The following is a 26961-nucleotide window of genomic DNA, read 5'->3' as shown; positions in this document are numbered from 1 at the left end:
AAACAGTGTGTGTTTAATCTATATAAAAAGCGTGTCTTCATCTACATAAAATAAATGCATAGATTTATGTCTCCTTATTGATGCAGAGGTATTTTCTGGAAGAATATCCTAGGAACTATAAAGAGTAGTTACTCCTAGGGAAGGATGAGAAGAAAACAGTATTTCTCCCATTTTTTTTATCATGACATATTTTGATACATAAAAATAAATTTATGAAACATATAATCATTCAGGCCACAGCTACTTATAGAGCACTTATGATGTGCCAGGCACCATTATTTGAGGAGCTTGAGGTAAACTGGTGAATAAGACAAAGAAGCTTTTACTAGAAAGAACGTCTATTCTGGTGTCTACATTCATCTAAGAAATGCATCCCCCCAGTACTGACACACCCTGGACGCTCCTAACCAGTCCCATCCCTCTGTCTACACACACTGCCCCCCACCCCAGGAAAACCACTATCAGATTTTCTTTAATGTGTGTGAGCGCTTAAACTGCACGCTGCTTATATATAGTATCATGTCGTCTGCATATAATGACAGCTTTACCGCTTCCCTTCCAAGCTGGATATATTTTTATTTCTTTTTCTTGTCTGATTGCTATGGCTAGGACCTTTAGTACTATGTTGAATAGAAGTGGAGTGTGGGCATCCTTGTCTTGTTTCAGATTTCAGTGGGAAGGCTTTTGCTTTTTCAAAATACTCAATTTTTGTTGAGTATTATATTGGTTGTGGGTTTGTCATAAATAGCTTTTATTATGTTGAGATATGTTCCCTCTGGGCTTCCCTGGTAGCTCAGCTGGTAAAGAATCTGCCTGCAATGCAAGAGACCAGGGTTTGATTCCTGGGTTGGGAAGATCCACTGGAAAAGGGATGGGCTACCCAGTCCAGTATTCTTGGGCTTCCCTGGTGGCTCAGACAGTAAAGAATTTGTCTGCAATGTGGGAGACCTGGGTTTGATCCCTGGGTTGGGAAGATCCCCAGGAGGAGGGCATGGCAACCCACTCCAGTATTCTTGCCTGGAGAATCCCCATGGACAGAGGAGCCTGGCAGGCTATAGTCCATAGGGTTTCAAAGAGTCAGACACGGCTGAAAGACTGAGCACAGCACAGCATGTTCCCTCTACACTTCGGTAAGAGTTTGTGTTATGAATGGATGCTGAATTTTATCAAATGCTGTTTCTACATCTCCTGAGATGATCATGTCGTTCTGTTCTTCCCTTGATATGGTGTATATTGATGGTGTATATTGATTGTGTATATTGATTGTGTATGTTGAACCATCCTTGTGACCCTGTGCTGTGATTAGTCACTCAGTCATGTCTGACTCTTTGTGACCCCATGGTGTAGCCCGCCAGGCTCCTCTGTCCATGGGGATTCTCCAGGCAAGAATACCGGAGTGGGTTGCCATTCTCTTCTCTAGGGGATCTTCCCAACCCAGGAATAGAACCGGAGTCTCCTGAACTGCAATGGATTCTTTACTATCTGAGCCACCAGGGAAGCCCGAGAATACTGGATTGTGACCTGGGATAAACCCAATTTGGTTGTAGTGTATCATGTTACTTGGTTTTGCCCGTTTGGGTATCATGCTGTATATGTTCTTTCACAACTTACTTTTCCACTGGCCAAAATAAATGCATAAAGATGTGGGGGGGGGGCGGGGGGGGAGGTACTTTCCTAGTGGCCCAGTGGTTAAGACTCTGCACTCCCAATGCAGGGGGCCGAAGTTAGACCCCCCCACGCCTCAACTAAAAGTGTGCATGCCGAAAGTAAAGACCCTGAGTGCCACAAATAAAATCCAGTGCAGCCAAAAAGAAAGATAAGTGTATGTGTATATACAGCATTACAGCTACATTTGTTTGTAAAGGAAAAAAAACTGTAAACAACTTAAATGTCTGCCAACAGAGAGTATTTAAAGGCCTTATAACACACCTGGACTATGCAGTCCTGCTCACAAACGATTACTATGTAATAGTTTGCAGTGTAACACTATGCAAACATTTCATGATATATAAGGATAGAGAATGATGGTCTCAATATTTTACTAAGTACCAAATCAAGTTACAAAAGGACATACATGTGATCTTGTTTTTTGTTAAAAAACAAATTCATCGGAAAGCAGTCTGGGTTCCAGTGCCAGGCACACCACTTGAGTGGTTCCCTGCTTGGTTCGATCATCTGCTTATCAAAGCGGGAGCAGGGTACTCCCTCTGCCCTCACAGAAGAGGAAAGGACAAGGAGGTGAGCGGAGAGGGTGGGGCTTCAGCAAGTTTCCCAGGAGACAACACTAAATACCCAGAACATAGTGCCTGGGGGCTGATGAAGGTGCTAGAAAGTGGGACTGTCCTGTGGGTGGGCTGTTGGGCAGAGCCAGGAGCACCACCCACCACCCACCCCTGCCACTCCCTGCCTAGTGACCTTGAGCTCCAGCCTCTCTGAGTCCCCATTTTTAGGGGGTAAAAGTGAGAGATTTGAACTGCTGATCCTTAAGAATTCTTCAAAGTCTGAAATTCTCTGCTGACATTCGCTAGCTGCAAGGTTCATTTAGTGCTGAATCCCACACCTCTGGCGGGGGAAGCTGGGGGCCTGCAGCTCAAAGGAACCCTTTCCTGGGACACTCCCAAGGGCAGGGCCCCTAGCCCTGTGTGCAGGAGGCCCTCAGGAAATGTGAGTGGAACGAACGAATGACGGAATGAGTGAAGTCAACGTGCAAGGAAGTGCGTAACCGAAGGGCTCAAGCGCGATTTTAGAGGGAGGGTTTTCGAAAATGGTTCTGCAAGGTGACAGCGAGCTTGCCTCCGTCACAGCCAAGTGATGGGAAGGAAATTCAGCAGACGGGGCCCCTGCCTCTCATTTTTCACAGAGTGGAGCCTTTCTGCCCGCTGCCACTTGCCACTCCTGCTAGGTAATCAGACTGCTGTTAATTAATAAAGCTGTCAGGTGAGTCATCCTCTCTGGTCATTAGTATCCTTCCAGAAAGCCAACCCTGCCATCACCACCCCATCCGCCCCTCGGCTTGCAGCTCAATTAACTTAATGCTATGCAAATGAGAGGCTCTTCTCATCATTAGCTTCTAGCCCGCGAATGTTAATCGCATAATTGGGGCTTCAACAGGGTAATTAGACACGATTTTGTCCATTAGTCTTACAAGGCTAATTATCGTTGAGAGGAGAAGGGGGGATGATCCCAGAGCACAGAGCAAAGAGGGGCCTCTGGTTAAAGCCAATACGATGGAACCTCGACCAGGTACAGCGGCAGCCTTATTCCAGGCCGTCCCAACCCAGCATCCCAATCCGCCCAGGGGCCAGGAGGCGGGGTGGGAGCATGGGTTGTGGAGGAAAGGAGGGCCCGGGGAAGACTGCAGTGAGCTGGGGTGGGGGGAAAGAATACACATGGCACCTGAAAGCCAAGCAAGTCGGCCGCCAGCCTGGGGCCAGGAGGCCAGCTAGGTCCCCGCTTGATCACACAGTGAGTCTCTCGGCCTCAGTCCCTCCCTCTGTGCGATCTGGGGGGGTGGTGGGGGGCGCTAGATGGTCTCCAGGGGCCTCCTCGGTATGACTGCTGTGAATTTGGATCTTGGGATGAAAAGGAGAGCTGAGACTCTGGAGGGGTGGTGGGTAGGGAGGAAGCGATGGAGAACCTGGCCAGGGAGCAGGAGGGGCTGCAGAGAGAAGGCCCTGGGTTCCTTGAGCACGGCCTCGGTGGTAACCTGGGCAGATGTGAAGATGACACTGAGATGCCTCCTAGGAGCCTGTCCTAGCTTGCTCAGGCTGACGCAGCGAAGAGCCCAGAAGGGGCCCTCCTGGTGGTCCCGTGGCTGAGGCTCCCAAGCTCCCAACGCAGCCGGCAACGGTTTGATCCCTGGTCAGAGAACTAGACCCCACATGCTGCAACTAAGAGCCTGCATGCTACAACTAAGACCTGGAGCAGCCAAATAAATAAGTAAATAAATATTTTTAAAAGTGCCCTGGGGCTGCTACAGGCTGAATGTCCCCTCCCAAATTCCTGTGTTGGAGCCTTGAGCCCCAGCACCTCAGAATGCAACTATATTTGGAAACAAGGCCTTTAAAGAGGTGATGAAGCTCAATGAAGCTGCTGAGGGTAAGCCCTAATCCAGGCTGAAGGGAGTCCTAAAGAAGAGGAAATCTGGACACACAAAGACACACGTGTACACAGAGAAGAGACCACGTGACGAGGCAGCACAAGGGCGGCATCTGCAAGCCAAGGAGAGAGGCCCCGGCAGGAGCCAACGCCATGACCTTGGACGCCCAGCCTCAGAGCCACGGGGAAATGAATTTCCACTGTTTCAGCCACGAGGTCAGCGCTGTTTGCTTCAGCAGCCCTGGGAAGCCATGCAGCTGTCCAAGAGGCAGCTCCTCTTGCCATGTCCCAAATGGAACCAGGGGTCGCCTCCCCCAGACCTGCTCCTCCCACATCCCCGGCTGGGAGACGGCCAGCAAAACACGGAGTTGTCCTTAACGGCTCTCTTTCCCAAGGCCTGACATCCAGTCTGATGGCGTATCGACTGTTGTCTGTTTTATCTCCAGAATGCAGTGTCAGAGGGCTTCCCTGGTGGTCCAGGGGTTAACAAATTCACTTTGAAATGCAAGGGACACTCGTTCAATTCCTGGTCTGGGAAGATCCCACGTGCCAGGGGGCGACTAAGCCTGACGACCGCAACTACTGGGCCTGTGGACCACAGAGCCTGCGCTCAGCAGCAAGGGGAGCCACCGCAGCGGGAAGCCTGCGCACCGCAACTAAGAGCCGACCGTGCTCGCTGCGGCAAGAGAAAGCCCTCGCACAGCAACTGAGACCCAGCGCAACCAAAAAAATAACAAATACTGCGTCAGAGCCCAAGTACTTCTCACCACCTGCATGGCCACCAGGGTCTCTCACCTGGATGATGCCAACTGCACCCACCCGGCCTTCCTGCTTCTGCCCTGGTCCCCTTGCCTATGAGCCATTCTCCACCCAGGAGCCTGATTAGTCCTTTTAAAACATAAGTTAGGTCCCATCACTTGACAGCTCAACGTCCTGTTCCAGTGGCTCCCAACTGACTCCCGGAAAGTCCAAGTCCTCCAGGAGCCCATCTCCCTCCGACTCACCACCTCCCAGCCTGTTGCTGCTCCACTAGCAACAACGGCCTCCGTGACGCCCCTGGACTTGCCAACCACATCCTGCCCCAGAGCCTCTGCACATGCTGTTCCTCCGGCCTGGACTGCTCTTCCCCAGATCCTCCCAGGATTTGTTGAAGCCTCTGCTACAGTGTGCTCTGATCAGAAAGGCCAGCCCCGACCACCTTCTAAGCAACGTGCCACACTCGGCACGTCTGTGGGTTGTACGCAGCCTTCTCCCCACCCCATGTGACGGCAAGGGTTTTAGGTTTTGTTTCCTCTTGTGTCCCCAGAGGTCGCGCAGTACCTGCCTGTCATAGAGGCTGTATAAATATTTGGTGCTTGTGTGAACAAAGTCAGCCCCATCTTGCGCAGGAGGAAACTGGAGCTCAGAGATAGTAAAAACCGTCTCAGTCTCACACAGCCTGTACGGGGCCAAGCCAGGATTCCAGAGCCTCTTGCTGAACCGCTGTCCTGTCACTAGGATGCTGTGTAAAGTGCCATGAAGGTGCAGGGCAAGAAGAAGCGTCAGGGAAGGCTTCCTGGAGGAAGTGGAGTTTGAGCTAAGCCTTGAAGAAATGATAAGATTTGGGCAAAACCCCAAGGTGCTCTGAAAGAAGACACATCCAGAGCAAACACTGGCTGTTTAGGAAGCAGGAAGTAGGCCGAAGGCTCAGGTGTAGAGGGCGAGAAGATCAGGTGGGCAGAAAGAGGGGAGATCCCTCTCTGGGTCCCCGCCCTACCTCCTCTTCTGAGGGCGGGAGTTCCAAGCCTGGCAGTTCTTCCTGGTACACGCAGTCCTCCCCCAGGATCTAGAACCTGCGCTTCACGAGACAGAGGCCTGGAGAGAAAGGAAGAACTCTGCCCTTAGAGCCACATGGGGGTTCCAACCCACAAGCCCCCCCGGGGAGGGGGGGTGGCGGGATCTGGACTCGGCAGACACTCCAATGCCAGCAAGGAGACCATGCTTTATAATCTCAGAAAAAGTAGAGCTGAACTTCAATTTGTGGGAGACTTTCTTAAGTTTTTTTATTATTATGAAATAATGTCTGTGGTATTTAGGGAGGAGAGCTGCATGCTTTTAGAACTCTGCCACGTGAGTCTGGCGGAGGCTCAAGTTTTTAAAGCGCACGCAGGGTTCACCAGTTCAGCCCTTGATGTATGCCTCTAAGGAAGACGGAAAATTGAAGCACACAGAGACGTCTCCCAAAGTCTCCTCTGGGTAAAGAAAGCAAATATGATTTCTCCAAGTCATCTCACCACCCGCCCTCCTGCCTTTCTCTGGGAAATGAATTTAACGGTCGAGCATCGCGCCTGCCAAAAATGGGGGCTGGACTTCATCAGAGCTGGACTCAAATGCCAACCACCCCGGGCTCTGTGCCGCTAAAGGTCGCCTGTCACTCTACACCGAGACTGGAAGACTGCTTCGGACTGCTGACAGCAGTGTGTGTTTATCTCCCCCGATGTCTCGGCCCCCGCCAGCTTAGGCCCAACGGTTAAAACCCACCAGATAAAGCCTGCTGGACCCCTAATCTACAGGGGAAAGAGAAATGGAGACGTGCTTTGCCAGTGAAGACTAGCCAGCCTTGCTGGGGGGAAGGGGAGAGCTGGGCACGAGGGGAGATTTTCTGACTGTGAAGGTTATCAGACATTAAGACAGCAAATTGGGAAAACTTGTCCCTTTCTCCCCAGATGTCACATTTACATGGAATGCTGTGCTCAAAGTAGAGGCTGGCAAACTGACCCTGGGCCCCTTCTTAGGCCCTTTAGAGACTGCAGGACCGGGGGCCCTCAGAAAGTCCTCAGGAAAACATTTTAAGTGGTTGATAAACACACCATGTTTCTACAGCAAGGGCTTCCCTGGTGATTCAGTGGTAGAGTCCGCCTGCCAATGCAGGAGACACAGGTTCGATCCCAGGTCTGGGAAGATCCCACATGCTGAGGAGCAAGTAAACCTGTGCACCACACCTGTCAAGCCTGGGCTCTACCTCGGGAGCTGCCGCTACTGAGCTCACGGGCCTTAGAGCCCGAGCTCCACAACGAGAGAAGCCGTGGCGATGAGAAGCCCCCACCCCGCAACTAGAGAAAAGCCCGCACGGCAACGAAGACCCAGCACAGCCAAGAATAAAATCAACAAACAGTCTTAAAAACACATATAGTGTAACACGGAAACTTACACGACCAGACGTGAAATAGATAGCCAGGGGGATTGGCTGTACGGCTCACAAAACTCAAACAGGGGCTCTGTATCAACCTAGAGAGGTGGGATGGGGAGGGGGATGGGAGGGAGCTTCAAAAGGGAGGGGATAGATGTGTACCTCTGGCTGACTCACGCTGAGGTTTGACAGAAAACAACAAAATTCTGTAAAGCAATTAACCTTAATAAAAAAATGAATTAATTTAAAAAAATACACTACAGTGAGATGTTTACTGTCAGCATCTAACAAAGTTGCTAACCAAGAAAATACCGTGTATGACCTAAATGGGAAGGAAATTTAAAAAAGAGGAGATGTGTACACGTCTGGCTGATTCACTTTGCTGGAGGGTAGAACCTAACACAACACTGTAAACCCACTGCACTCCAACAGAAGTTAATCTTTTAAAAAAGAAAGAAAACACCACGGAAACCCCTCATTACGCGTGTGCGCCATCCCTTCGTAAAGACTAAGCCCCCAGTCACTAAGCCTCCATCACCCAGCACAGGCCGCGTCTCGTGGCTCCGGCTGGCTGGCTGCCCCACGAGCACCACGCCACGCCAAGTGCCTCCCGTCCACGCTGCCCACTGCGGACAGCAGAGCTAAGCCTGTGGCGGCCTGGGCTTGCTCTCTCTCCTTCCAGGAATTCACCGTATTTGTATACCCCAAAAAACCCTGGAGGCTGCCGGCGAAGAGCTCAAAGGTAATGCACCTTTTTGATGTCGCTGCTTCGGAAGTAATCGCTCCTGTAATCACCCCAACACAGACGACAGATCCTTGTCACGCTCTGCGGTAAACTAAAAGTTTTAACCCTCAGAAACAAAGTGGTGCTGCCCTTCCACGTTTGCTCAGAACCATCCCACCAGACTTTTCTTACACGAACACTGGAAGTAAGTGGTGAAATGTCAACAGTCCCTAGGCGGGAAAATAATGGGAGAATTTCCCTCCTTGTGCTTCTTACTGATGGAAGGATTCAAATGCTCCAGTTCCAGGGACCGTGGTTGGGGGCTGGGGGCCCCGTCACCACCACTGGCCGCAATCTTGAGCTTGAGGCCTAGGGTACCCTTCCTTCCTAGCTCCAGGCCCGGTGGGTGAGCCAGCCGCCGCCTCTCAGAACCACCTTCCGCCTCTGACCTCCCAGCCAGCTGCCAAATTCCCATCAGCAGCTAGGATTTCTTCTTACTGTAGCGAAGCGCATCGGAGCCAGGATGGTTGGGATGCGCTGTTGCTGGGCGCCAAGTGGCTGTAACAAGGGCGGTGGAAACCAAGCTGGCGGCCCAGGAAGACGGCCTGTGTCTCTGGCGAAAGTGGATAGGACAGCGTGGACGAGGCAGTTTACTTGAATGGTTCGCCCAAGCACACGATGGCAGAGCTTTCAGAGATGCTGGAGGGATGAAGGGGTGGCCAGGACGGATGGCCCTCAGGTTGGGTTTTCACCTCTTTAATGCTGTCTCCAAATGTATGCCTCAACTGTGAAAGGGGACGAATCCAGAATGAGGACGGGCGGGTGTGATACGGCCTTCCACAACTGCTGTCTCACCCGGTTTTGAAGTCAGGGCTCATAACCCAGAGTTCTCCTTCCTGGGCAGTTTGCCAAGCCTCACTCTGATCGCTCCACTTCCGGGGCTCCCACACTCCATCTGGGGACAGCCCCCAGGCCCCAGAGCCCCCAAAATTATTTAAATGAGCCAACCCACCAAGAGAACTGCAAACCCGAGCTAACTGCCCTCCTGCCACACGGAAGCTGCGTTCCACAGCTCAGCTACAGTCACCCTGTGCCCAGGGCGCAGCCCCCGACACGGCCCACAAAGCACCCACCTCTCCTTGGGACTGTAAGTCACAGAGCTCTGCCTCCCGTCTCTCTGAGTGTCATCGTGTGTCCTACCATCAACAGACTCTTCAGGGAAATCCTTAGCGGTCCAATGGTTAGGACTTGGAGCTTTCACTGCCAGAGCCTGAGTTCGATTCCTAGTCAGGGAACTGAGATCTCATGAGCTGTACAGCGCAGCCAAAAAAAAAAAAAACCTTTAAATTTTACAGAACAACAGGGGACAGGTGATCCATGCTTTCCAAGCCCCTGCTCCCGATCCACAAGGCTGTTATAGCATTCAGATCTTCCCACCTGTCTGGCTCTGTGGCTTCTCCAACAAGAAGTGTGGTTTCGTTTCTGTGTGTCTGCAGGGTCATCTTCTGGCCCACAGATCACCAGGAAAGTACCTTCCTCCATCCAGAGGGAGGCTGTGTGCACGGAGCAGCTGAGGGGCCAGCCCGCGGCCACAGATCCTCGGTGAAGAGCTGGTCTGAGTTCGCTTTTCAGAAGCTCTGATCTCCACGCACAAGCCTGGAGCTCCCAGGGTACTAGGAATCAGAGGGGCTGCCACACCAGAAGCCCCTCGTCCGAGCGCCAGGCTCTGAGCAGAGAGCTTCCGCAACACCACCTCCCACGCCACCTCCATGCCCGGGCCCCTGGTTCTCATTGAGGAAACTGGGATGCAGAGAGGTGAATAATCTGCTGCAGGAAACTCAGCTTTTGACTTTTGAGCTGTTGACAGCACCATCTTGGTTAGATGGAGCATCCCGCCCGTGCTCGGTTTCCCCGCAAACGCGCACATGAGTCTTGCAAAGGGCGAGGTCGGAAGGGCTGGGCTGTCATCTCATCTGACAGATACCGAGGCCTAGAAAGGTTACATAGCGTCCACAGACCGCTTACCAGTGGGCTGTACAACGAGACTGTCAGAAACACACCCAATTATTGGGATACTTTGGGGGCAGAGAAGGATGGATGCAAAAGAGACAGTGGCCAAACGTTCGAAGAAAAGAGCAGACCCGGAAGAGAGGAGGCCCGGAGCTGACCCCACTCCCACCGCCATGACTCACACGCTCTTTCACCCTGGACCCCAGACACGCTGTTGAGGCAACGGCTACTTCCTCCAAAGCAGTTCAATTTGGCTCTGAAGCCCTCTAACCTGAGTGGACATCTGCATAGCGGGGCCAGTGGACACCACTGCTCGGGCGATGGGGTCAGAGCAGCTGGAACACATCAGAAATGGCAAAGCCATTCTCCGAGGGTCTCGTGGTGTGGTCCTGCACACACAGTGTTGCAGGACCAGGCAACGGGGTCACAGTCGCCCTGGCTGTGGACGTTCGAACGGAGACTCTGCTGTCAGGAGGGGCCTTTCAGTGCACCGAAATTTAAGAGAACGTTCTTCCAAAAAACAAAAGGCACCAGCGGAGAGCTCGGTGGATGATATGTATTCCAGCCCATGTCTGGCAAACTCTCAGATGGCAGCTGCGAGGCAGGGTCAGGCGGGTTCTATTAGCTCAATTAATGAGGAGTAAGATAAGGCTAACATCCCGCTCGTCGGGCAGCTCGGCACAGAGCTGGAGTAATGGAGTTATTAACCTCAGTCAGCCACTGAATTGTGCGGCTGATTCCAACTCCATTTCCTAGATCAGGCCTCTATTAATGGGCTGTTTATTATCCTTAATCCACATAAGGATCAGTGGCAGAAATATGAGAGCTTCCTGGAAGGACCAAGTGATAATAAGAGGAGGAGAGAGAGGCAAGAAATCCTCTCCATCTCGTATTTTAATTTTTCTCTGGGCCAACTGCTGTTCTCTTAAGAGACGAGAGCGTCCTCCTCACTTTGGAACACGTCGGAAACGGCAAAGCCATTCTCCGAGGGTCTCGTTGTGTGGTCCTGCAAAACACAGGGTCACAGGCAACTAAAAAATGATCAGCCTTTTAAATCAGAGAGCTCTGGCATATTAACGATATACCAGTTCAGTTTTTAGTTTCATAATATACCACGTTATACCATTGTTTAACATAACCCGAGCGATCAGACCAGCATTCAGCAGAGGGATCTGTCAACGTGGTTAAACGCCTTGATGATGATTTCCCAGTTTGCCTGGCTCCACAGGACCCTCCTGGACGAAAAGGTGGTTTCGTCTTTGCCTCTTTCAGGGTCACTCTCGTCCCACGTGCTGCCAGGTGAACAAGGAGCTACCTTCCTCAATTCCAACCAGCAGGAGGCTTCAACATGCTTCCCACAGGTAAGAAAGGCAAGCAGGTTGAGACTTTAGAGTAAAAATATTAATATTTTGAATAGAAATGAGTTATCTGTGCCAACCTACAATGAATAATATAGCCACTACTCTCTGAGGATCATTCCTCAAGTATAACGGTATTTGCCACTGTAGCCTCTTTCTATGAAACTGGAATCCAAAATCATATGGGTGGGACTTCCCTGGCGGTCCAGGGGCTAAGACCTTGTGCTCCTGCTGCACGGGACCTGGGTTCGATACCTAGTAAGGGAGCTAAAGATCCCACATACCGAAACTAGAAATCCCACATGCTGCAACAACAATCACACATGCCACAGCTAGGACTCGGCACTGCGAAATAAATAAAGCAATGTTTAAAAACAAAACAAAAAGCACATGAGTAACTAACATAATAAACGTTTTTCATGATTTTTAACATGTAGGCAAATCAGCGGCACGCATATTTGGGGCATGTGAGTGTGTAATTTATTATATGAGGACAGGAGAGAAAACTGTATCCTACACTTTGAATGGAGGCTTCCCAGGTGGCTCGGCAGCAAAGAAATTGCCTGCCGGCGCAAGAGATGCAGGTTCGATCCCAGGGTCGGGAAGATCCTCTAGAGGAGGAAATGGCAACCCACTCCAGTATTCTTGCCTGGACAATTTTATGAACAGAGGAGCCTGGTGGGCTACAGTCTATGGGGTTGCAAAGAGTCAGACATGACTGAGTGACTGAGCACACACACATGCACACTTTGAACGAGAGTCTGTCCTCCCAAGAGGAGCTGTGGGCAGGATGCTTCGGAGCCCACTGCATCCATGGCACTTGCCAATTATAAACGACACATACCCACACACAGCAGTGCACTGTCCTGTTGAAAGAGTAGAGGCTATTGCTCCATTTGACAGACAGGACAACTAAGGTTAAATGTAGTTTTTTCGAGCCAGCTAGCCAGTGAACAGGGATAGACACTCATCACCTTGCAGACCAGGCACAACACAGCCATCTGGAGCAAAGAGCTGGGGTCGAGGCTGGCCTCCTCCAGGCGGCCTGGGGCAAAGGACACAGCTTCTCTGAGCCCAGGTGCCTTTTACTGAACCAACCGACTTTATGGGGCTATTGAATGGACTAAAGGAGATGTAAGGCAGGCACATGATGGGCACTCAGCAGACCCCAGGTATCATTAGCATCATTCCTGTCATCAGGGCGATGATGAGGGTTAAAGATAAGGAGGCGGGACTTGGAAGGGAAGAAGTGTTCTCCGGGACTGCCCTAGCAACAAGGCAAGGCTGCTGCAGAGCAGAGTCAGGAAGTGGATGCAGATGGGGGCGGGGGCAGAGAGAGAAAGCCATTCTTTCTGGCAGCACCGGCGGCGGCCTGGTCACAACATTCCAGGCTGCCTCCCACACCAAGTGGAGGCTTGTTTCAAGGCCCCAGGAAATCTGAAAGCTTTGAGACCCACTTGTCCGAGAAGTGCACCGGGCAGGTGGCACTTGGGTGGGCTGGGGGTTCGGTACCAGCCCCTCTGGGGGGGCAGATCTGTGTCCACGGGTCCGGGTCCTCTGGGTAGTTCTGCTCTCTAGTTCCCTGGGGGAAAAGGCTGTGTTTTTAGCAAAAGCCAACAAGACACCCAGCACCGACTGGGAGGCACGTGCAATGTGAAGAGACTCGTCACTGCCTCCCCAGGGACAATCAAACCCCTCTGGGCTCCTCTAGATGTGGGACACACAACTGTCTAGTTTAAGAAATAATAATAAATACAAAATGAAAACCCACCACGCTTGCAAAGGAACCTACGGAGCAGTTGCCAGTTTGTACAAAGCAACCTGGGACACAAGCAGCTCATCAAGATACTGTCCTTGGGCGATTTCTCCCTCGCCCCCAGATTCAGTCCAGTGGAGCACAGAGCAAAACATTAGAGAAAACAGCGCTAGTGAAATCGACGCCAGCATTCTGCTGAATTCAATGGGCAATGACTCAGCGAGGGTCCCCCCTTTCACCCTCTTTCCGGGAATTTCTGAGAGCTCCAGCAACAGCTCTGACCCAGACCTTGCCTGCTGGCCCCAGAGCTGTACGGCCTGGGAGGACCAGGAGGCTCCGGCATGGCCACCCCATCCTTTCCTCACAGCATCAGAGGGAGGGGGGGGATGCAAAAAAAAAAAAAGAACCCGTCTGTCTGATACACGGCAAACTTTCCAACATCAATCAGAAGCCTATACTCCCTTTCCATAGTAAACATTAATTTTGAAAGGAAATACAGTGCCACAAACTTGCAGCATGAAATGAATTATTTCACAGTCAGGCAAGGGCCCATTTCTAGATGTAGTCTTGGGCACTTCTTTGTTTCTTTCTTTTTCTTTCTCTCCTCTTCTTTTTTTTTTACTATTATTATTGTATTTTAACAAACTTTATAGCCCATTTTATTTGTTCTCAAATAACTTTTTCTCTTTCTTTTCGACGCATCAATGACTTGGTTTGTTTCCCTCACGATGAGATGTTGGAACCAAGAGATTGATACTGCTCAGCGGAATATAATTTAGTATTATGTACTGTGGGTTTATGAAACAGGAGTCAAACAAAACATTGCATTTGAACACTATCCATTTATTAGCTCTATGGAGAAATTTATATTTGACAAGGAGACAATAACTTTGCTTCCTGATAAGCCGAAGAGGTCTATTTCTGTGTCCAATGCACAGAGTAGCTTGCCCTTCCCCAATAACTCTATTTACTACTATGAATATATTTTAATAATAAAATTGATATATATGTAAATTTATTTTAATCTAATTTCATCAATCCTCCTAAAAAAAAAAAAGAGCCTTTGTAGATTGTTTTCATATCTGAGTTACATATTTCTGTATCGTATTCCCAGATTGATTTCCAGGCTATAATTCTGTCAAGATTTCCTCCCGGTGTCAAAAACAGCAACACCACAGCTAGAGTGCTTTATAATTGGCATCACAACGGAACCAGAATTACAGCCTCGATATTCATCCCAGTGCTGGGTGGGTTCGTGTTAGAATATTTCTCTCTTCCTTAGCCTCTTCCTGGGCTTGAAGGTTTATGGCTAAAATTACTTTCTAAATTAATCACAAAAATGCTGCATTGAAAGCTAAGGCAGAGGCAGTGGATTAGACAGAGATAAGAAAGGAGGAGGGGAAATACACCCTCAGCGAAGGGAGAGGAGTACAGAAGGATGATTAAACAGGGGCAGATAATTAAATCCAGGCTGTAAACAAACATCTTTTTTTCCCCCCCTCTGCTTGTCCTCTGCCTTAGGGTCAAATAAATTAAACTGGCATTATTTACTACATAAAGAGAAACTGATTTTTATTTTGTGGTGAATGGAGAAGTATTTCTTTGCAAGCTCACCCTAAATCAAAGAGGTTCTTGAATCACCCTCCCCGTGTGCTTTTAATAAACACCAGGCCCGTCCCCTGTGGGTCCTGAAGCCCTGGGCTGTCACAAGGGCCGGTAAATAAAACAGTCGTTTTTCCCCCTCGGGGCTCAGAAAAATGGGCACTAGGCCTCTCCCTGCGTCTTGTCAATGACCCGCCCCCAGCCTTCTTCTAAGCGACTGTCTGCATTTTTCCTGACTCCTTTCAACTTCAGGTCGATGGTGAGCCTACCCAGAAGCTAACTACCAACTCTGAAGTCTGCTCCATCTCCAGAAAACAGAGGGTGGAGACTTGGCCTTGTAGCCCCGTGGTCCCTGGAGACTACCGGGCGGAACGGGGAAGAGACGGGGTGCCCAGGCTGCCCGCTGGGTCCCGGCTGCTCGAGAACCAGCCAGACGGCTCAGTCGTCCAGGAGGGAGCTCTCCAGACCCAGCGCTGGGGACGTGATCAAGACAGGGCTGAGGAGAGACTCCAACTTGGGGGGGGGGGGCGGAAGAAAGCCCCTCACGAAGAGGTCCACCCCAACCCCCAGAGTCCGTGGATGTGCTGCTTTACGAGGAGCACGGGCTCCGCACTGAGGGTACACCAAGGACCCTGACAGGTTAGATGGTCTGGGTGGACCCGCTCCAGTGACAGGAGTCTAAGAACTGTCCCCAGCTCTGGTCAGAGGGAGATATGAGCACAGAAGACGGTCAGGTGTGGCAGCGTTTGAACAAACAGGAAGGGGGAGATGATCCCAGGATGGGAGGCAATTTCGAGAGGCTGAACAGGGGAGGAAATGGACTCTTCCTAGGGCCTTCAGAAAGGAATGCAGCCTGTCTCACATACTGATGTCAGCCTTACAGAATGGTAAGACAATACATATGTATTGTTTAAGCCACTAAGTTGGTGGTGGTGGTGATTGTTCAGTCACTCAGTTGTGTCCGACTCTGCGACCCCATGGGCTGCAGCACGCCAGCCTTCCCTGTCTTTCACTACCTCCCGGAGCTTTCTCAAACTCATGTCCTCTGAGTCAGGGATGCCATCCAACCATCTCGTTTGCGGTAGCTTATGACAACAGTCACAGAAAACTAATTTTCTGTCTATTTTCTAGAACCAATTCATGCTCTTCTTAGACAAACAGCACACTTATACAGAGACAAGTGATTTGCAAAATATACCCACCTTGTGACTCAGGTATAGACAAATAAGGGTCCGAAAAGTTTAAAGAGAGAAATAGAGAGAGAATGAATATCCTTTGGAAGAAAAATTAACTCCAGGAAACAGTAGCACAGTTTAGATAAAGCCTTATCAAGGACCTCTTGGTGGCTCAGCGGTAAAGACTGCCTGCTAACGCAGGAGACACAGCTTCAGTCCCTGGCCTGAGAAGATTCCACATGCTGAGGAGCAGTTAAGCCCGCGTGCCACAATTACTGAGCCTGAGCTCTGGAGCCCGGCAGCAGCTGAGCCTGTATGTCCAGAGCCCGCACTCAGAAACAAGAGAAGCCACCGCAGCGAGAAGTCCATGCACTGCCACAGAGCGTAGCCCCTGCTTGCCACAATTAGAAAAAGCCCTCATGAAAGCAATAAAGAACCAGTGCCACCAAAAATATAAACAAACACATAAAATATTTTAAAAAAAAGCCTTATCAATGCTCAAAATAATTTAGAGAGAACAGACTCTATGATAGGAGAAACCAGAGAAAATAGGATGAGATAAAATTTAAAAGGAGGTATTCTAATGCATATATACGGAATCTAGAAACATGGTACTGAAGAGTTCATTTACAGGGCAGCAGTGGAGAAACAGACACAGAAGATAGATTTATGGACGGGGAGAGGGGAGGAGAGGTGAGATGTATGGAGAGAGTAACATGGAAACTTACATTACCATATGGAACGTACATAGTCGATGGGAATTTGCTGTCTGGCTCAGGAAACTCAAAGAGGGGCCCTGTGTCAACCTAGAGGGGTGGGATGGGAAGGGAGATGAGAGGGAGGTTCCAAAGGGAAGGGATATATGTGTATCTATGGCCGATTCATGTAAAGGTTTGACAGAAAACAACAAAATTCTGTAAAGCAATTGTCCTTCAATAAAAACAAACAAACAAAAATTTAAAAGGACAAGAAAGAAAACTGACAGCATTAAGGGAAAAAGAGAATCCTCTGGGGGTCCAGGGGTCTAGACTGGGCACCTCACTGCCAGGGCCCAGGTTCAGTCCCTGATCCAGGAGCTAAGATTCCCACAGGCCGTGTGGTTCAGCTAAAACAAGTCAAAAAAGAAAGAAAAGTAAGGGGGAAAAATAAGGGAAGTGTAAAAGAATTATAGAAGTGAAAAAAGAAGAAATAAGAAATAATACTGATGTTTATTTAAATAAACTTATTGTGAAGGACAGATTTTAAAAATAATACAGAAAGGAAAAGGAAAAGATAAAAGTTACTAGAAAGAAATCTTAATTATGGAAGACAGATGATGAATGTCCAACATACATTTAATCAATCTTGCTTCCCCGGTGGCTCTGTGGTAAAGAATCTGCCTGCAATGCAGGACCCACAGGAGATGCGGGTTTGATCCCTGGGTTGGAAAGATCCCCTGGAGGAGGGCATAGCAACCCACTCCAGTATTATTGCCTGGAGAATCCCATGGACAGAGGGGCCTGGCGGGCTACAGTCCATGGGGTTGCAAAGACTCAGACACCACTGAAGCAACTTAGCACACCAAGTGAATGAACCAAAAAAAATTGATATATGTACTAGAAGGAAATTCTCCTGAAATAATGGAAATGGAAAGGATGCATAATATTCCAGAGAAAAGTAATAAAAAGAACCAGAACTGACACATGGCCTGGTGAATATAAATGAATTGAGAGAGAGAGAGAGCATCCAGACATAAGAAGTATATTACCTTAAATGTAAAAAAACTCATGGACCTCAGATGTTCCCATAACCCCCCAGGTGTCAGAGCGCAGTATAGAAATGATGCAGGATGCTGAGGGTAGGAAATGTGATGGGAGAATTCTTTACTTTGTTAGACATTTACAAGTAAAGTTAACAGAAAGACAATCTCAAATGTGCAAGAATTTAGGAAGTTAAGCATGTACGAACCCTTGTTGAAAGTGACTCAAAGACTTAATCCATTCAAATGAACAATGAATCAAAATGGATAAATGGAGAGCTGAACAATGCGAATAGCTGGCATTGAAATCTGAATCCAGTTGAAGAGAGAATGAAAACTTTTTAAATACAGTAAGTACAGCTAAAAACAGAATGCAATTGTTATATTTCTAGAAATAAAACTTAGTGATCTTAAAAGTAATAATCTGTATACAACAGACTGAGATCACATGTGTCTGTTCCTCCCAACCGTCCCCTCGGCCCCCGCGGCCCCCGCGGCCCCCGCGGCCCCCGAGGCCCCCGAGGCCCCCTGTGGCCGCCCAACAAAAATGGAGGTGGGGAGGGGAATAAGGAAGTGGTACGTATGGGAGCATTTTCTCCTTCATTTTTCATATGACAGAGTCAGAATATTCTGTTTCATTTCAGAATTGACAAATTGAGAAATACAAGTTTAATCAAGCCGTCTTGACGAGACTAGTAGAGCTAGAAACAGATTATCTTCTAAACCAACTGGGGGGAGGGGCGGAGAGGAGAGAAACCAACAAAAGCAATAATAAAACAAAAGGAAAGCACAGGCCATAAAAAACAAGATGGAAAACAAAGGAAACCACGATGAAGCATAAAATAAAGTGATAAAAAGCAAAAATATAGTGGGATAAATTCAGCCATTCAAGGAAAAAGACAAGCAGGTTGAATAAAACATATTAAACCCAATTTCATTCTGTCCACACAACAACCTAAAATAAAGGAAGTAAGGTAATTGATGGTAAGAGACACGCAAATGCAGTGAAGCAAACGGGGTGAGTTGTGGATAAACACGGCACGTTGAACCATGCACCACACTCTATTTCCTCCCAAACCCCACAGAAAATGGACAGGAAAGGGATTCTGAAACCCTGACCAGCAAAGACAGGAGAATTGAGGGAGGAAGGCAACTTAAAACATTTGGGGGTTCCCTGGCGGCTCAGCGGTTAAGGCTCTGCTCTCCCACTGCAGGCGCCCGGGGTCAGTCCTTGGTTGGGGAGCTAAGATCCTGCACGCTACAAAGTACGGCCAAAATAATTAAATTTTTTAAGGTTTTTTTTTTTTTTTTTTTTTTTTTTTTTGAGAGACTTGGAAGAGCTGGATCAGTGGCAAGAAACTGCAGAGACCTCAAAAAGGCAAATCTCAAGTGAGCAGCAGGAAAAGCTGAGAACAAACCCAGTCCCCATCAGCAAATCCTAAAAGGCTCAGGCACAGGTACTGAAACGGAGCCATGCTAATGTACAAATTAGCAGACGTAGTTGGGTCTGAATGTTCCACACAGCTGGACAGGAGGCTGGAAAATGGGCTCTTTTATTTCAGACACCAGTGTGCGCCAGTGAACGCTGATGTGTTGCTACCCAGGAGGAAACAGAGAGTCCGTGGTGGAGGAGACGAGCAATGGTCCTGTCCCAGACAGTCACTTTCATCAGCATGATGCTGCGTGATGAACACACGGCTGACATAAACCTTTATGAACTAAATAACACGGCACCAAAACACAGAAGGCAAAAGCTGCAGGATACACAAAGTCAAATTATTAACAAGCCTGCTCCACAGAACAGGTACTGCTGAAGTTTTAAAAACCATCTAGCCATAGGCAAAGAACGAAAACCTATGAAATGACCGCATCATTGATCCCATAAGCCTGACAAAGGAAAAGAACACGTGGAAGAAATTCAGACCCGTATTACATATGCTTCTTAATACAAAAAAATCTAAATACAAGTGTAGCCAATACCATACAACAGTATATTAGTTTCCCACTGCTGCCATAACTAATTACCACAGATGTACTTTCTTTAAAACGTTCAAATCTATCATCCCACAGTTCTGTAGGTCACAAGTCTGGTACAGGTCCACCTGTAGCACAACCCAGGTCACCAGGATGACCTGCCCACTTTAAAGCCAACTGTTCAGCTACCTTAATTACACCGGCAAAGTTCCTTCTGCCATGTAACCTGACATTCACAGGCAAGACGTGGTCGGGAGGGGCCTCCGTAGGCCATGGAGAATCAAAACTGTGTCTGCACAAGGCATATATTGGAAGAATAACACACCATGACCAAGTGATAGTCATTCTAGGGACGAAAGGTTGACTTACTATCAGAAAATCTGCTAAAATAATTTATTATATTCATACGTCAAAAAGAGAAGGAAAAAATGTCTGTCTTAGAAGATGCCAAAAAAACCTTGGAATGAAATTCAACATCAACTTCAGACATTTTAAACTCTAAACACTATACTTTAAAAAATTTATTTATTCTGCATTTATTTTTGCTGTACCGTGTGAGGCATGTGGGATCTTATGCCTCACATAAGTTCCCCAACCAGGGATCAAACTCATACCCACTGCAATGGAAGTGAGGATTCTCAACCACTGGACAACCAGGGAAGTCCCAGAACTACACCTCTTTAACTTTATAAAAACTCTATGTACCTCAAACGACAGTAATACCTTTGTGGTAGAATACAGGACAATCCTTCAGGTAAAAGGGCAAAAAAAAAAAAAAAAAAACCACTTGTCTATCATGAGCCAGCTCTGAAAGTACTATTCAATGCAGTTAGACAAAAGAGTAAAATGAAAAATATAAATACTGGAAAGGAAAAGGACAAAAAGATACATATTTGTGATGACATGATCATCCCCCTGAAAAGCCCGAGAGAATCAACTGAAGACCTACCAGAAGCAGTCAGAGGGTTCCAGGAAACGAGCTGGGACATAAAAATAAGTAAGAAAAATCAGCATTGTTCTCAGAATCCTGAGAAATCCAGTTAGAAAATACAAAGGATGCAAATATCCCATTATCACAAGATCAACAAGAAGAACAACAAGTAATACGATACCTAGAAATACACTTAACATGAAAAGCAGGGGCCCCAATAAAGTGCTGATGGTCTCACAAAGGGGCAAGGAGAGAACAGGGCCACAGACTGCACAGACCCAGCCATACACCTAATGGGATTCCAGTTAAAACGTCAGCAGCAGTGTTCATCTGGAATACTAAACATGTGAGACAGACACTGGAGAAGAGTAACGAGGGGCTTCCCTGGTGATCCGGTGGTTAGGACTCCCGATGCAGGGGCCCTGGGCTTGATCCCTGGTCGGAGAACTGCACCCCACATGCTAAAGATTCCACGTGCTGCAACTAAGACTCGGTAGAGCCAAAGAAATAAAGAAAATAGTGTTTAAAAAAAGAGTAATGAGAGGGCCTTGTCCTGCATTGGCTATTTTGAACTATATGATAAAGCTAAAGTAGTTAAATGGTGTGGTACTATGCCATGCTAAGTCGCTTCAGTCATGTCTGACTCTGGACTGACTCTGTGACCCTCTGGACTGTAGCCCACCAGGCTCCTCTCTCCATGTATTCTCCAGGCAAGAATACTGGAGTAGGTTGCCATGCCTTTTTGCTGCAGAAGTAGACTTGTGGGGAACAACGGAAAATTTAGAAGTACAGCCAAGTGTATTGAGAGACGGCATCTACGAGCAGACAGTGGTCAGACCACATATAAACACACACCCCAAGCCACCAGGCGGCCGACTCTCGGTACAAACAGCAAACTCTGACAGCCTTTGTTTTCTTCATGGGGGTGGTCTTTGTTTATTTCCACAACATCTGCAGTTGTGGGGTGCTCTCAAGTTCAAGTTAGTGGAGGAAGGACAGAATATTCAGCAACATTTGACATCGTTTTGGAAGAAGTGGCTAACAGTTGGGGGAAAAGGAGGCTGGTACAGCAAACCTCCAGCAGAATAAACATCAGGGGCTTCCCCAGTGGTCCAGTGGTTAGGGATCCGCCTGCCAACGCGGAGGCTCCATCCCTGGTCCAGCAAGATTCCCCCTGCCTCGGGACAACGAGCCCAAGACGCAGCTACCGAGCCCGAGCACTCTAGTACCCGTGCTCCGCAACAAGTGAGCAGCCCCTGCTTGCCGCAGCCAGAGGCCTGCGTGCAGCAACAATACCAGCCCAAAATAAAGACAATGATTTTTTTTGAATTTTAAATAAATAAATATCAGACGCATCAAAGAGCCAAATGAAAAAGGAAAATTGTGAAAACAGTCGGGGGAAACCATGGATTGCTCTGCACCGCAATCCCACGGGACAGGCGAGACTGGTCGATACGTGTCCTCACTCAGCTGGACGTTCAGGTCCAGTAAGGTGAGCGGCAGAGCCGGGATGTGAACCTGAGCCAGACTCCTGGTTCACAGGGTAAACAGGATGGGTGGTGGGATGCGGCTGGCCAGGACACATGCCCTCTCGGGACCTTGGGCAGGCTCCAGGCAAACTGCCCGTTGTCACAGGGACCTGGAGAGGCGGATGAGGCCTTCCCGGGAGCCCGTGGGAAGCGGACTGCTCACCTGTTGGGCTTGTAGCCCAGACTGTCCATCAGGTGCGCCTGGTCCAGGTCTCGCGGGAAGCCGTGCAGCACCCACCCTCTCTCAACGCAGTCCTGCTGGTCCAGGCGCTGCTTCAGCACCTTCATGATGATGTTGTCAGGGACTGCGGAGAAAGGAGGACAGCTGGTCACTCTTCAGACCCAGCAGGAAGGTGAGGGCGCATCCGAGGTCGTTGCCCACTGGCTTCCTAACTTCACCTGACCTGGGTTTGAACTGCTGAAGAGGTGGGTTTAGGTGGCCGAGGATGTGGGTGCCTGTTTTTCGGGGCGCTCCGCAGTCCCACCAATGAGGGGAACGTGTTTATGTAGGGAGGGAACGCACTAGGTGACCTTGACATTGAGCTTTCCCTGACTTTGACAGGATAGATGCCCATCGGCAGCCAGGACAGCTCCCAGCTCTCCAGTGATGTGCGGGCACCCTTCTCCCCACCCTGCCCCCCAGGATCCAGCTTTTGCTGCAAAAGACTTTTCACGGAAGCCCCTGTGGGAGGTTTCATTTTCCTCCAATGGAGCAGTAGTGGTGCCCCCGAGGCTCTCTGCTAATTTATGATGCACATGCAACCCACCCCTTTCTTCTCCCCTCCCTCTTGGTTCTCCCCTCCTTGCTGTTTAGAATCAAATCTCTCACAAGAAGCACAGCATTAGTTATAACCGGTGACTGAAATCAAGTCTCGTGGAGAAGGAGATGTTAAGAAGTCTCTTGTTTACATTACTGCAATTGACATTTTCCTGAAATTTATACCTTTCTTCCCAGACTCATTAAATGGCCTGTGTTGCTAATGTACTGCGTTCTAGCAATTTGCACTGCATTTCCTGTGCTTTGCACTCATTTTTCCAGAGATACTTGGTAAATATTACCGTTGTTTGCTATAAATGTGGGCCTGATGACGAGCAGGTTTTCTGAGCGGCAGCGACAGAGCGGTCGGCGGCTTCTCTGGAGATGCTCGGCTGCCCTCAAACCGGCCATCCAGGGGTCAGCCCAGTGGCCCCCCGGGCTGGGACACACGACTGGAACCTTCCCAAAGGCCCCCTAGGCTGACAGCCAGGTGAGAGATCCAGAAAAAGTCACTACCAGCTGCTCTCCTCTGTGGCCGGACACACCTAATGACCGTCCTGCTGCCCAAGAACCATAAACCTCCATCTAACCCTCCTCCAATCAGGATTTCCCTGATTTTGTTTTCACATCTTTCAGCCTTCCTTCCCCAGTCTGAAGGAAAGAGCAGGGAAGGGATTTTGCTCTAATGAGACGGCCTGGCTGAGACAGGTCAGTGAGGAGCTGATGCAGTTAATCCCATCCCTTCCCTGCTGAAACCTGCCGTGGCTCCCCAGTGCTCTTCGCTATGGTCGACAGGGCCCTGCAAGGTCCACAGCCTGCCTCCCCCGGGTGAATCTCCCCCCAGCTCTCCACCTCCCCTCAAATGTGCCGGTCCTTCCAGCCAAGTCTCCTTCCCCCACGCCTTGCCTGGGGCCGGGCCCCCGAGGAGGGTCCGCTCCCAAGACTGTCCATAGCTGGGTTAGCAGCTGTGTTTCTTCACTTCCGCTTCACTTCTTGCCTCCCTGTTCTTAACGTTCCAGCTAAAGCTTTGCGTAGTGCTGCCTCTCACCAGGACAAAGGACCACGTCACCCCACCCCCAACACCGCTTTTCCATAATTAACACAGTGCCGGGCACGCAGGACGTGGTGGAAAGAATAGACCGGAGCCCTCTGTTTGCAAAGCTTCACTGCAACAAAGATGTTAAAACCAACTTGACCAGACTCTGGGGAGCTCAGAAGAAGAGCGGGAGCTGGGCTGGGGGCACCCACAAATCTGGGGTCTGGTCTCAGCCCTGCCCTTGGGTGCCAGCTGACCTCCGCTGGCCCCACGGGCTCTCCCAGTCCCAGTTTCCTCTTCCACCAAGAGGAAGCCAGGCTCTGTTCCCAGGGGATCAACACGACATGTAGTCCCAGGCCGTGCGAGGCGCTCAGAACTGGCGGCTCGTGCTCTTCAGTTCGGGAGATGTCGGTCAGGAAACAATGATCCATGAACCCTTGCATGCTTCCCCCGGGGTCAAGGTGTTCTAAGCTCGCTCCTGGGATACAGGGTGGCTGATTTCAAGCAAGTCTGGGCAGTTAAAGATGGAGAGATTTAGGGACTCCTGTCCCAAGTCCTCTGTTCTCAACCCAAGGGTAGGAAACCTACCAATTGCCCCCTCACTCCCCAGGAGCTGTTTGTATTCAGGGCAGGGGCAGGGAGGGCAGAGGGGCAGCTGTCACGGCTTCGGGGGTCCCCTCCCCCAGCTCTGCGCTGCACTCCCTATGCACACAGTGCACACTGGCTCCCACCAGTGACCCCTGAGGAGTTGGGGTCCGGGGAACCACCGCTAAGACCACTGTGTGAATAAGGAACAGAACTTTTCTCTGATTCAGAAACCTCACGTTATCTGTCAGGAGAAATAAATACAGGTTAGAGACAACGAGGGTCACGAATCTGCTATACAGCCTTCCAATCCAGGCCTACCCCTGTTTATGGAGATTCTTACGGAAACTGAAACCCATCCAGAAATAAGACTTTCCCAGTGTCTGTCCAGTGGAGCGTTATGCAGCATCTGAGCTGTGCCCAGGCTCGGGGTCTGAGGCTGCCACCCACAGCAAACAAGAAGCCAAGGGCCTGCCCTCCTGGAGTCTACATTCCAGCCAGTGAGACAGACGATGCACAGATAAATAAATAACCATTTCAGAAAGTCATAAATACTACGAAGAAAGCAAACCAAGTGAGGGATGATGCTGGTTTGACTGGATCCAGGATGGTCTCTGAGGTCACACCTGGCCAAGATCTGGACGATGAGTTCAGCCTCACGGAGATCTGGGGAGGATGTTCAGGGTGGAACTCATGGCAAGGGCAAAGGCCCTGAGGCTGGAACAACCTTGGCACATTCAAGGGATGGAAAAAGGCCCAGTGGCTGGAGCGGAGGGACTCTGGGAAGTGGGGGTGGGGAGGTCCTGCCAGGCCTTCCAGAAGGAAGTGGCTCTGCCCGCCCCCTGGCCATCTGGGGAAGGACTGGGCACAGGCCCTCAATGCACATTTACTGAAAGAACACACAGGGGCTGATCTCAGGATCCTGAGCTAGAACACCCAGGAACATGCACTTCACCACGTTTGCACAAAGACGGACCATTCTGTGGGATCAGCCAGTGGAGTCCCCAGCTGGGGTCCAGGCTCCAAGGATGTGGCTAGGAGATCGCACCTTACCTCCTGTGAAGTCTGCTGAGTGCTCAAGAATCGATGCTGTCAAACTGTGGTGCTGGAGACAACTCTGGAGTGTCCCTTGGACAGCAAGGTGATCAAACCAGTCAGTCCTAAAGGAAATCAACCCTGAATGTTCACTAGAAGGACTGATAGTGAAGCTGAAGCTCCAAGACTTTGGCCACCTGATTCGAAGAGCTTACTCACTGGAAAAGGCTCTGATGCTGGGAAAGACTGAGGGCAGGAGGAGAAGGGGGCGACAGGGGATGAGATGATCAGATGGCAGCCATCCAACTCAATGGACACGAGTCTGAGCAAACTCTGGGAGATAGTGAAGGACAGGGAATCCTGGCGTGCTGCAGTCCACAGGATCTCAAAGAGTCAGACATGACTTAGCACCTGAATGACAGCAACAGCAAAGCCTGCAAAGAGCTCAGGCTGAGGACCCCGAGTGCAAACTAGCTGTGAGCAGCTCCAGCTTTTTAAATTTCTAAAAGGACATCAAATAAAAAAAGGAATTCCTTGGTGGTCCAGTGGTTAGACTTGGCGCTTTCATTGCGGTAGTCCAGATTCAATCCCTGATCAGGGAGCTAAGTTCCTGCAAATTGCACAGCATGACCAAAATAAATAAATAAAAGAAAAGTAAACCATCTTTTGCTGACCCCACAAGCACAGTGCCCTCAAGTCCTTGGGCACCCGGAGTGACTGAGGGACGCTTCCATCGACGACCCATCAGAGAGGCCGGCTGAGGTACAATGAGCTCTCTGCATCCCTCTCCAGACCTGCCCCCATCAGCCCTGAAACTAAAGGGCAGATCTTTACCTACAGGCAGGGAAGGCGAGTGAGCTGAGCTCTAAGGTAGGACGGGAGGGCAGGAAGATTAGTAAGTGTTGCTGCCTTTACGAGAGTTCCTTAGAATAAAACCCAGAAAACTCAGTTCTTGGCTCCCCTGGGCTCCTTTCTTGGAGCAAATTTGAGCAGAGAGCCCTGGGGTCCAGCTGTGGGACCTCCCTGACCGTCAGAGTCCTCCTCTAAGACACCTGCCTCACCAGCTGTCACGGGGCTTGGAGACAACTCATGGGGCCTGCCAGACCCATTGAGGTCTTCTGAAGGGAGGTGCGGGTATAAATTTAATTCCTTCTGAAAGTTTACCCAGAGTCCCATCAGGTGGCTATGATGAAGCCATTGGTAAGCACTGCTGCTGCTGCTGCTACTGCTAAGTCACTTCAGTCGTGTCTGACTCTGTGCGACCCCATAGATGGCAGCCTGCCAGACTCCCCCATCCCTGGGATTCTCCAGGCAAGAACACTGGAGTGGGTTGCCATTTCCTTCTCCAATGCATGAAAGTGAAAAGTGAAAGTGAAGTCGCTCAGTCGTGTCCAACTCTCAGCAACCCCATGGACTGCAGCCTACCAGGCTCCCCGGTCCATGGGATTTTACAGGCAAGAGTACTGGAGTGGGGTGCCATTGCC

General features: G+C 49.6%; 1 protein-coding gene across 4 annotated transcripts in view; it reads right to left on the bottom strand.

The window, feature by feature from the left end:
- AK8 (adenylate kinase 8) overlaps positions 1–26961 on the bottom strand; it is a 138983-nt gene that overhangs the window by 30356 nt on the left and 81666 nt on the right. For all 4 annotated transcript variants that reach the window (XM_005902740.3, XM_070378772.1, XM_070378774.1 and 1 more), the window contains one exon: positions 22228–22369. In XM_005902740.3, the coding sequence (XP_005902802.2) occupies positions 22228–22369 (142 nt within the window). The remainder of the gene's footprint in view (positions 1–22227; positions 22370–26961) is intronic.

The sequence above is a fragment of the Bos mutus genome, chromosome 11, assembly GCF_027580195.1.
Source record: "Bos mutus isolate GX-2022 chromosome 11, NWIPB_WYAK_1.1, whole genome shotgun sequence".
Classification (NCBI taxonomy): Eukaryota; Metazoa; Chordata; class Mammalia; order Artiodactyla; family Bovidae; genus Bos; species Bos mutus.
Note: the sequence above shows the minus strand (reverse complement) of the source record. Positions and strands in the feature narration are given on the sequence as shown.